The sequence below is a fragment of the Protopterus annectens genome, chromosome 1.part2 (genome assembly GCF_019279795.1).
Source record: "Protopterus annectens isolate FY-2018-M chromosome 1.part2, PAN1.0, whole genome shotgun sequence".
NCBI classification, from domain to species: domain Eukaryota; kingdom Metazoa; phylum Chordata; order Ceratodontiformes; family Protopteridae; genus Protopterus; species Protopterus annectens.
Genome location: NC_056727.1, coordinates 709088772 through 709101329, shown reverse-complemented (window position 1 = coordinate 709101329; position 12558 = coordinate 709088772). Strand labels below are relative to the sequence as shown.

At 42.6% G+C, this 12558-nt stretch overlaps 1 protein-coding gene across 1 annotated transcript in view; it reads left to right on the top strand.

The window, feature by feature from the left end:
• Positions 1-12558, top strand: part of SPAST (spastin) — a 2490626-nt gene that overhangs the window by 1525356 nt on the left and 952712 nt on the right. Inside the window, exon 10 of the mRNA XM_044058595.1 lies at positions 5218-5309. Within this exon, the coding sequence (XP_043914530.1) occupies positions 5218-5309 (92 nt within the window). The remainder of the gene's footprint in view (positions 1-5217; positions 5310-12558) is intronic.

Below are 12558 nucleotides of genomic sequence, written 5' to 3'. Positions count from 1 at the left end.
TTATGAATCTTGTGATCAGGATTCTGTTTCTTCTGACTCTTGTGATGACCTGGATTTGTCCTTACCTACTTATGAGGATTCTGATGTAGAGGATTGTATTCCCTCTGCTTCCCCTTCTGAGGATTTTTCTTTTGGGGAAACCTTACATTCTTTAAGGGAGCATTTTCACTGGGGAAGCTAGGAATTTTCTGATTCAAAAAAGAGGATTAGGGATTTCCTCCTACCTCAGCATAGGCCTTTGGCTATTCCTCCTGTACTAGACATTGTTGATATTTTCTCGGAATCCAGTTTGGCCCCCGATTCCCTGCCTCCTGCTCCTAGTAAACCTGACCGATACTACAGTGTTCCTGAGTCCCACAAGTTCCTTTTCAAAAATCCTATTGCAGATCCGGAGACTATTTCTCAGGAGCCCAAGGGCATTAAGGTTTCTACTGCTAAAAATCCTACTCCTTCTGATAGAGACTCCAGGGCGCTGGATAGAGGGGTAAAAAGGTTTATACTTTAGCAACCTTGGCAATCGGAGTTTTAAACTGCCAATTTCATATGTTAAAATATCAGCAACATGTCATTGGATTGCGTAAACAGAAAATTATTTTGATTCCTGACTGTGTGGAAAATAAAGATTTACAGGACTTATTGCATTCTGCTAAACAAGTTGGAAAACATACTTTGCAATGTGGTTTTGATTCTCTAGAGGCCTCTTGCAGGGCTGATGTTACTGGGTCTGTGCTTAGAAGGCATGCTTGGCTTAAGGAGCAATCTTTGCCTGATCATGTTAAAGCTAAATTGTTGGATGCTCCTTTAAATCAGGACCACCTGTTTGGCAACAAGGCTGAAGAAGTTCTTAAAAAGATGGAAGATGAAGCTAAATCTATGCAAACTGTTAAAGATGTTTTACAAGTACAACCTCCTAGATTTAGTAGGCACTGGCCTACTAAGAATTGGTATTTTCCAGCCCCTTCCAGGTCTTCTCAAGCCAAACCCAGACACAGCAGAAACCCCAGATTTCAGTCCCAGAGGACTCTCAGAACTAAGCAGTGGGGGGCCTCCACTTCCAAATCTGGGAATAACAAGACACCCCCCTATGGTAAACTGTCTCAATGACTTAATTTTTAAATTTCCAAGCACTTATCTTCTGACCGCCCCTTTGGGGGAAAGATTGCTCTTCATGCAAAGAACTGGGAACTCATAACCCAGGACAAAAGGGTTTTAAATATAGTGTCCCAGGGATATAGATTTCATTTCCACACGTTGCAAACACCAAATGGGTGGCCGGACCTGCCCCCAAATCAATGGGCAGAGGCTCAGAAACAAATACTTTCTCTTTTAAGCATGAGGGCTATTCAACTGGTACCAGAAGAGGAAACGGGACAAGGTTTCTACTTCAGACATTTCCTGGTACCCAGAAAAGACAAATCATGGTGTCCAGTCCTGGACCTGTCTACTCTAAACACCTTTCTGGAGATTCCAAAATTCAAGATGCTGACTCTTCACCATTTCCTTCCTATGCTAGGCAAAGACGCCTGGTTGGCAACACTAGATTTAAAAGAAGCATACCTGCACATCCCAATCAGGGAATCTTGCAGAAGATACCTACGCTTCAAAGCAGGCTACACGCATTATCAGTTCTCTGCACTGCCCTTTGGCTTGTCTACTGCTCACAAAGTGCCTGGCTCCAGTAATTGCATTTTGCAGTCAAAGAAGTATTCAAATATACCCATACCTGGACAATTGTCTAATTCAGGCAGAATGCCAGGGCATACTTTTGAATCATCTGGTGTTTGTAAAAAGGGTTCTAACTTTTCTGAGGTACACCATAAATGAAAAGAAATCACAACTGGGTACCCTGTCTACAAATTACAACTTCCCAGATGGCTTACCTCGCGCCAGAAAAGCAAATTCATTTAATAACCTATTTCAAACAAGTGGCCACAAAAACCCTGCTATCTGCAAGACAAATACTGCAAGCCTTGGGGTTCATGGCCTCCTGCATTCTTCTAATTTCATATGCAAGACTGCATATGAGGAAACTACAGTGGTATCTAAAAAGCCTGTGGAGTCAACATTCTCACAGCCTAGAAACAGTGATTCCTATCATACCTTGCCTAGAGTTCCTCTGGTGGGCAGAGGCCTGCCACCAAAACAAGGAATTACCATTCACACTACCCCCTGCCACCCAAACCCTAACAACAGATGCATCAGACTATGCATGGGGGGCTCTCCAGGCAGGGAAGTGCATTCAGGACAAATGGAACCGAAGTCAAATGCACCTACATATCAATCAAAAAGAAATGTTAGCTGTACAGAATGCTCTGACAGCCTTCAAGGACTACATTCTTCCAGGACAACTAATGGTAAAGACGGACAACACCACGGTTATGTGGTACATAAACAAGCAGGGGGGTATACGTTCCTACCCCCTCTGCAGACTAGCCATGGCATTGTGGAACACAGCCTTGAGCTACCAAGTGCACCTGCAAGCTCAATTCCTGCCAGGAAAATTAAATATACTGGCAAACGGACTAAAAACCTCATGGACCCACACGAGTGGAAACTGGAACCAAGGATTGTCAACATGTTGACAAGCGAATGGGGGAGCCCAGACATTGACCTATTTGCCTTCCTCTAGAACAAACAGTTGGACAAGTTTTACACAAGGACTCCCCACAAACAAGCCTGGAAAGTGGATGCTCTGTTCTTCAGCTGGAAAAACCTATCAGTCTATGCCTTCCCCCCGCTGCCTCTGCTCTCCAAAGTTCTACTAAAAGTCAAACAGGACAAATCAAGGATGATTTTGATTGCTCCAGACTGGCCGCGCCAACACTGATACCCCCTCCTGCACAGTGTCACAGGTTTCTTCATGGCACCTGCCTCAGACCCCTTCCCTGCTGTCTCAGCAGGAGAACCAGATTCTGCACCCTCAGATTCCAACATTGAACCTTGCAGCCTGGCTAATTACTTACACTCCCTCATCATCCCTCAGCAAACCTGTGATGGATGTCATCTTAGCGGCAAGGAGGCCTAGTACTAGAAAATCTTATGCTGAAAAATGGAAAAGATACTGTGCCTGGAACCAATCTCAAGGGATGAGCACAGCAGCACCCAATTTACCTCAGATTTTGCAATACTTAACTGAGATGCTTCACAAGGGCCTGTCTTTTTCCTCCATTAAAATCCATGCCTCAGCCATTTCAGCTCATTATAACACAGAACCTCCCCTCTTCTCTCATCCTCTGCTCAAGCAGTACCTCAGGGGGGCCAGATATTTGAGACCACCCAGGAGAGCTCCAACCCCAACTTGGGACCTTAACTTTGTATTGGAGAAACTCATTTTACCTCCTTTCTGAGCCAGCTGCTACTGCAGACTTAAAATTTCTTTCTTGGAAAACAGCTTTCCTTTTAGCAATCACTTCAGCTAGAAGGATATCTGAATTACAGGCCCTTATGTCAGTGGAGTCTTTCATCATCTTTCATGCAGATAGGGTGCCACTCAGGACCAATCCATCCTTCATGCCCAAGGTGGTATCCAGTGTGGCCCGTAATCAGTCCATTCATTTACCAACCTTCTTTCCCAATCCACAGAACAAAGGGGAACGGATTCTACATTCCTTGGATGTGCATAGACAACTTAGATTTATACTTGGACAGGACTAAACCTCGAACAAAATCTGAACTGCTGGTCGCATTTGCTGCAGGGGCAGAGGGGAGGGCTATTTCAAAACAAACCATTTTGAAATGGATAAGCCATTGCATTAATTTCTGCTATAAGCACCATGGAAAACCTATCCCCAGGGAATCAGATCTCACTCCACCAGGCCTGCATCTACTTTTGCAGCCTTTCTCAGAGTTGTTCCTACCAGGGACATCCTAGAAGCTGCTACCTGGAGTTCTGTACATACTTTCACCAAGCATTATCATTTGCCAATTTTCTCTAAATCCAGAGCTGGCTTTGCCACTGCTGTCTTGCAGGGCCTTATAGCTGTCCCATAATACTATATAAACTCCTCCTCCCAACCATAGCTTTGGGAATCTACCCAAATGTAATGACTGCAACAGTGAAACATGAAGAACGTAGTACAGTTCTGTGCACTTACCGTAAATGTAGATGTTTGAGTGTATTCACTGTTGCAGTCCTAGTTACCCTTCCTCCAGCCCCCTAACTTCTTCTGGCTATACCTCTACTTTCCCTTACTATGCTTTTATTTATTTATTTTTATTTATTTATTTAACATTTGTTGACCGGGAAAGTCCGACTAGGTTCCACAGAGCCTGTTTTCAGCGGAAGCCCGGGGAGAAATGCTCCAGATGCATGTCTTTAGAATGCTTAAAAGCCTTTTTGGTGTATTTGCTTTTTGTTGGAGGTATACCTTTGTGTTTTTATGTTAATTTGCTCTCCATTAGGGGGGCACCTGACATCTGGGGCTAGAAAAACTGATGTAATGGTGTCAGCTGCATGTTTTATACCCCTGACGACCTGACGTCCTGGAAGAAGAGATAGCAACCGACGCAGGACCCAAGACTTTAATCAGGCCGACTGAGGGCAACCTGCAAGCAGATTACCCAAATGTAATGACTGCAACAGTGAATACATTCGAACATCTAAATTTATGGTATGTATACACAACTGTACTTTTTCCCTGGCCAAGTTTCCCATAGTTAGTACGCGTATCACTTTGAATTTCCTTTGAAAGAGGCCACTGGTTTGGTGGGACTAATGTGGTTACAAAAGGTAAATAAATTTGTAAATTTAATAGAAAACATTCTATTCAGGCGAGATAAGGTAACACACTGGTGGATAGACAGTCAACTAAGATAATCAGCTGAAAGTGAGCTAGCTGGATTTTAAAAATAAAGCTAGGAAGTTACTAGCATTTTAAAGTGCTTTGATTTCTGTATTCCAAATAAGTGGTGTGAGTTCCAGTGTTTGGTCATCCTCCACATTCATTGTTTGTAGATGTATGTATTTTACATTTGACTATTAACTTAGTCCATTCTTAGGGATGTCTTTCTTTATATTGTGACACGTACACTTGCATTAACATATTGGTGGAAAAAGTTATGCTTTTTCTATTCATATAAAGCAGCTTTATTCTTGTAACCAGTATAGCTTGCTGTTTGCCCTTTTAATTTGAGATTGGAATAGTTATGTTGTAGTATTGTGTATTCATCTGTTAACAGTGTTATTGTGGGTTTGTCACAAGTTGCATTGTTTCCTAGATGAAATTGATAGTCTTTTATGTGAGAGAAGAGAAGGAGAACATGATGCAAGCAGACGACTGAAAACAGAATTTTTAATTGAATTTGATGGGGTAAGTACAGACAAGTTTGAAATTGCATTATTAAATTGGGTAACTAAAATAATGCAACATGTGACCTTAAATTTCTCTCATGGTATTTTTATTGCTTTTACATCCATGTTGATCCTGTTATCAATTGCTTAGGTTCTTTGGAGTTACTAGTCTTGCAGTCTAGGGAACCATTAAAGGAACTAACCCAAATTCTGAATTATCCCAGAGCACTGTCTTGGTTAAGTGACTTGCTCAAGGTCAAACAGTAGGTAAATGAAAGATTCAGACACTGTACACTTGGCACAAGAAGCAGCTTATTAACATGTCAGTTTTAGTCTTCTACATTAACTGCAAGACTGATGTTAAGCTTAGTATAAAATAGTTAACATTTAGGCCTGTCCACAAATGGGCTCAGGGTATCTGACAAAAAAGTAACAGAATATTGTAGATGCCCAGTGCCGGATGGCTGTCCAAGGGAAGAAATAAGTGCCTTTAAGTAGTTCATATTATAGAAATATGGACTACAAGGGTTGTGTGGATGTACTTAGCCCCTTGGGCATCCCCAGTGGTGACCTAGAGGGCTGCATAATGGAAGCATGAAGTGAATATCAAGCTTTGGCATTAGGTTTGCTTTTTTTTTTCAGCCAGTGCCATGACATGTGTACCTACAAGGGGTATAAGACCTGACAGAAGGCTAAGAAAATAACCATGTACCCACAATGTGATGGCTTTTCTTTTCACCAGTTCTCTAACCCTGGCTGAGTAATGATTTGTTAAAGGTGACCATACAGAACAGCACTAGAGACAACTCAGGTTGGCAAAGAAGGTAAGTACTGCAAACTAATAGGCTTCATCTTTCAGTCTTAGTCTTAAATTTATTTGTCTCCATTTTGAATGCTGTACAACTCTCTCATTGGCTCAGCACTGAAGATGTCAGGTTGGAAAATGGGCAAGAGTGTAGACTTAATATTGTTTTGACATGTGAAAATATGTACAGAATGTGTGCACTATCATAAAACAGTGCGTTACCCAGCTTCTTCATATCTCATTGGAAATCTGTTGAAGGGATTAACAAGTTTTTCCACTTATACCTTGAGTCTGTCCTGCACATTTAGTTATGCAAGCTTTGTTTGGCCACAATGATAGTAATTTTCAGCAAAAAAATGTTTTTTCTTAAATCTACAATATAAAGTCAACATCAACAGGAAACATTTGGTAGAAAGAGATTGTATAGACCTTCATCTAATGGAAAATCTGTGCTGTTATACATTTTGGCAACTAGTTTCATTGTGGACATGTTGCATATTATATGTGGCACATTTTCTGTATATAATTATTGTGAATGCCTGTTGGGAAGCAGACTAATTCCAAACATCAGAGACTTCTGAAAGCACTGGGACTCTAATGATGCCCTGTGTGTAAGACCTGTTTCTCCCCCTCACCTGGGACTTGACTTTAATGCTAGAAAACATAACTTTAATCTGTCGGAAGCAGCAGACATAAAAATGTTTTCTTTAAAACATTTCTGTAGTGGCAATCATTCTTGATAGAAGTATTTCAAAACTATAAACTTGTATGAAAACAATTTTGTACAGTTTTTCTTAATAAATGTGTTATTAAAAACTAATCCTTTAGGACCACAAGTTGTCATCAGTTGGTCCAAACAAACTGCCAGTCTTCTGTACTTGTGATCAAAGTGAAGAGGAAACATCACCTGCTCCCCAGGTACCAAATTAAGTAAATTGTAAATGTCCACAGACAAGTAAGGCACCAAACCAGAAAGAACCCATGATTTCAGACTAAAAGGTAAACTGGTCGGGTTCTTCATGTAAGAGGAAAGAAGACTTGTTTGTTAATAAACGATATGAAAACATCTGACCTATTGCATTCCTTTTTACCATGACAAGTAAAGTAAGCCATCATTAGGCACTGTCATAGGACTTTTTCACCTGAAGAGCAACAGCATCAGTAGTTTTCAACTGCCCACGCATTTTGCCAACGTTGTATTCTAGAAGCACAGTCCATAGGTAGGAGAGAGTTTGGCTTTGATGTGCTATAGGAGGTCCTGTAATGCTTCGCCTCTCACTGGTAGCGTGTATAGTACTTGTGTCAACCCATATGTTAAGGTTTATTCACTGTACAGTTCATGAAGATAAAACAGTTGCTTAAGGTACGTACCATGACAGTGGGTATCCACGGAGACTACTAGAATAGTACAATTATCATTCCTGTAACAATTACCGTAGTGGGGAACCCTTCTTAATTATGATTGAAATTGTTTTACAAGTGTTTCTCAGATTTAACAGGTTACCACAGTAGTCAGTACTGTTTGTAAGTGGTGTTTTGCTACAAGCATGTTTTTGCAGGACTTTTAACAGCTTGCGAAAAAACAAGAAAGTGACAGTGCTGTATACACACCAACACTGGCCTCATGTCTTTGAAGGTACTAATGTAGGGTATACAAGACACATTCACACACTTGTGTGCACATGTGCGGTGATGTGCTTGGGGGTTAGGAGTTGTCATAATGGATGTTCTTCGTCTTCCATTGCTGCAGTCCTGACTATTGGGGGTATAGTCCGCGTCCAGTCGGCCCGAATACCAGAGTATAAGGCTGACGTCGGTCAGGGCGCATTAGACTGACGTCAGTACGTCAGGGTACTAATGCGCATGACCGACGTCATATCCCCAGTCTTTTTTGCCGCATGGTCCGATGCAGAAGCAGTTTTGCGAGTGCAGGTTGGCGTTCTGAAATATTTCCGAAACCGGAGTTTCAGACCGAAACAGAGTTGGCTAAGTACCCCGTTGGGGAACATTTTGGTTTTTTCTTGCCTCAGTATTTTACCGGATGTCAGAAAAAGTGAATAACTGTATTTCTTGTGGGAAACAGATACCTCATAGGGATTATCATACCTTGTGTATACCTTGTTTAGGGCCTGAGCACGACGTTGTTGGTTGCGGCTCTTGTGCTAGGTTTAACAAACGCACTATTAAGAGGAGGTTAGACTGTGCCAGGTTAGTGTTTGGGAAGCGTTGCAATTATAAAATGCCGCCGGATGCACCGGCCCGCTTCCTCCAAGAAGCGCAAGGATAAAACAGTGAAGCCTAGGGTTGATGAACCGGCAGTCCCGGACGTCGGTTCTTTAGAAGGCTCAGTGGAGCCGGAGGTTTTGCCAGGAGTTTCCATGGAGTCCCAGGCAGAAACTATACTATTACAGGATGTGCCTTCTCAGGAGGTAGGCCAGGCTGAGGGGCTTCTCAGGTGACTGTTCTTCCCTCTCTTCCCAAGGTAGTTAGAGCCTCTCCTTCTGTTGCCAAATCTTCTTTGAGAGGTAGGCCTAGTTCAGCTTCAGTGGGGGCTTCTCCTAGCATTTCGGGTTCTGTACCTAAGAAACATATGCTTAAAATGGCAGAAGATTTGATTACTATGATTAGGGGTTCTATGCCCCGCCTGATAAGAGGCCTAGGGTGGAACCGAGTTTGATAGTTTTGAACAGTGTTCAGAGGCTTCAGAATCTTCTGTGGAAGATATGCAGGAGTATCCTACTTATTCTGATTCTGATGTGGATGATTCCACTCCTACAGCTTCTCCGCCTGAGGATTTCTCATTTTCAGAGACTCTGCATTCCATGAGGGAGCACTTTAAATGGGAAGGCCAGGATTACTCTGATTCAGGAAAAGGCTTAGGGAATTCTTGTTTTACCCCAGCATAGGCCTTTAGCTATTCCTCCTGTGTTGAATGTGGTGGAAGATGTTTTGCAGAGGCTTCCCTGAACCCTGACTCTTTGCCTCCTGCTCCTGTTAAGCCTGATAGGTATTATAGGGTGCCCGAAGCTCATAAATATTTGTTTAAGAGTCCTAGGGCGGACCCAGAAACTATTTCTCAAGGGCCTAAGGGTGTAAAGGCTTCTGTGGTTAAAAATCCTGTTCCCACTGATAAAGAGGCAAGGGCTTTGGATAGGTGGGGAAAGAAAGTGTATACTTCTTCCACTCTAGCCATGAGAGCATTGAATTGTCAGTTTCACATGCTAAAATATCAGAATTATCTCCTTTCACAATTGAAATCTAAGGTGGATGCTTTGGCGGAAGGTATTGAGTGTAAAGAGTTGCTGGATTTGGTTCACGTGTCTGAACAAGTGGGTAAGCATTCTTTGCAATGTGGTTTTGATGCTGTACAGGCCTCCTCGAGGGTGGCTGCTACCAGTTCTGTTCTTCAGGCATGCCTGGTTGAAGGATCAGAATTTAGCTGAGCATGTTAAGACAAGGATTTTGGATGCTCCTTTACAGTCTGATGTGTTGTTTGGATCGCCTGTGGAAGCAGTTTTAAAGAAAATGGAGGACAAAGCTAAGTCTATGCAAACTGTTAAAGATTTTTTGCAGGTGCAGCCACCAAAGTTTAGTAGAAATTGGCCTGCTAAGGGGTGGACATATCCTGCTTATGATTCCCAGTCTAGGGGTAGGTCTAGACGTGGTAGGGGCAGGGCTCAAGGTTCTTTTAGGCCTAGAACAGGGAGTTCACCTGCTCAGACTTCTGGTGAGGGCAGGGGTCAGTCCTTTCGTAAACAGACCCAATGACCTGTCTTTTCAGCTGCCAGCAGATTCACGTTTGGCAGCTCCTTTGGGAGGAAGACTGTCTCTTTTCAAAGAAAATTGGGATTTAATTACTCAAGACAAATGGGTGTTGGATATCATTCACCACGGTTACAGATTTTATTTCCATACAATGCCCCCTTTCAAAGGCATGCCAGACGTTCCTCCTCCACAAAGAAAAGAGGCTCACAAGCAAGTTTCTCAGTTACTTCACATAGGGGCCATTCAGCCAGTCCCTGTATCAGAAAGGGGCCTAGGATTTTATTCTCGCCTGTTCCTTGTACCAAAGAAGGGGAACACGTGGAGACCAATTTTGGATTTATCTCTCCTCAACACGTTTTGGACATTCCCAAGTTCAAGATGTTGACGTTACAACAGCTTTTACCTCTGCTGGGCAAAGATCACTGGATGGTAACTTTAGATCTCAAGGAAGCTTACCTTCATGTGCCTATAAGGCTAAGTTGCAGGAAGTATCTGCGGTTTCGAGCTGGAAATTCTCATTATCAGTTCTCTGCATTGCCCTTTGGCTTATCTACTGCCCAGAGTATTCACAAAGGTTCTGGCTCCAGTGATAGCTTACTTCAGGCTTCAAGGAATTCAAATCTATCCTTACTTGGACGACTGCCTGATTCTGGCTCAAGAAAAGGAAGACCTTCTACAGCATCTGGAATATGTTATAGCAGTGCTAAGATGCCTAGGGTATTCTGTGAACGAAATAAAGTCCAGTCTAGTACCCTCTCAAGACATGTGCTTTCTGGGTGTGAGACTGAATACAGCAGCCCAGATGGCCTTTTTAACCCCGGACAAACAAAAGAGTCTGTCACTTTACTTCCATCAACTATCTCATCAGTCCGTGCTGACTGCAAGGACAGTCCTTCAAGCATTAGGGTTCATGGCATCTTGTATTCTGGTGCTTCCCAATGCCAAACTGCATATGAGGAAGCTACAATGGTATCTCAAAAATGTATGGACACAGCACTGCCAGGATTTGGACACTGTCATTCAAATAATACCTTGCCTTCAAAAAGAATTCTTGTGGTGGGCTCAGGAATGTCACCTAAACAAGGGACTCTCTGTGACCCGGCCAGAGGCAAGTCAGATCTTAACGACAGATGCCTCGGACATTGCTTGGGGAGCTCATCTAAATGGAAAGTGGATTCAAGACAAGTGGCCTGCCAGACTACAGCATCTACATATCAACATGAAAGAGATGTTAGCAGTCCAGTTTGCATTAATGGCTTTCAAGGAGTTACTTCTTCCAGGGCAGGTGTTGATTCTAACAGACAACACAACTGTCATGTGGTACATCAACAAGCAAGGGGGAACGCATTCTTATCCTCTATGCAGGCAAGCAATGATTTTATGGGAGACTGCGCTAAGCCTGCAACTAACTCTTCAGGCAAGGTTTCTGCCAGGAGCACAGAACTCCTTAGCAGATGTGTTAAGCAGACAAATCATGGATCCCCACGAGTGGAAACTGGATCTTCATGTATTTCAGAAACTGACAGTGTCATGGGGAACTCCAGACATAGATCTGTTCGCTTCTCCACTAAACCACCAGCTGCCAAAGTATTGCACAAAGGGGTTTCATCACACAGCTTGGAAAGTGGATGCTCTGTCTTTCAGTTGGAAAAACCTTCATGTGTATGCCTTTCCACCTCTGCCTCTTCTTCCAAAGGTACTATTAAAGGTCAGACAAGACAGGCCAAGGATGATTTTGATAGCTCCAGATTGGCCTCGGCAACACTGGTACCCACTACTACGGAGTCTGGTAAAGAAGCCTCCATGGCCTTTACCTCTGATTCCTCATTTGTTATCTCAGAAGGACGGTCATCTGCTCAATGTCAAGCTTCACTCTCTTCATCTAACAGCCTGGCATATTCTGTGTTGAAACACAGCAGGTCTCAACTTCCTCAACAAGTTTTAAATGTGATTATGGAAGCTAGAAGACCTAGTACAAGGAGAGTGTACGCAGAAAAATGGAAGAGATTTTTATTTTGGAGTACAGCAAAGAATTTGGAGATTTCTGAGCCTAATTTGAGTGTGGCTCTTCAATATCTTACTGAATTATTGGACAAAGGTTTGTCCTTCTCTTCCATTAAGATTCATGCTGCAGCAATTTCAGCTCACTATGATTGTGACCCACCTTTGTTTTCGCATCCTTTGTTCAAGCAGTTTCTTAGAGGGGCAAAGAATATAAGACCCCCACGTAGAGCTCCTACTCCTGCTTGGGATCTCAATTTTGTGTTGGAAAAACTTACTCTACAACCTTTTGAGCCTGCAGCTACTGCTGAATTGAAATACTTGTCATGGAAGACTGCTTTTCTGTTGGCTATTACTTCTGCAAGAAGGGTGTCTGAGTTGCAGGCCCTTATGGCAGTAGAGCCCTTTTTGATTTTCCATAAGGATAGGGTATCATTACGTACTAATCCTTCTTTTATGCCTAAGGTGGTTTCTAGTGTGGCTTTAAACCAAACTATTCATTTGCCTACGTTTTATGCAGACCCTCAAAATAAAGGGGAAAAGATTTTGCACACTTTAGATGTACACAGGCAATTGCGTTATTATTTAAGCAGGACTAAGGATTTTAGGCAGTCTCAGCAGTTGTTTGTTTCTTTTGCTTTGAGTTCACAGGGCAAGCCTGTGTCAAAACAAACTATTTCTAGGTGGATTGGCTTTT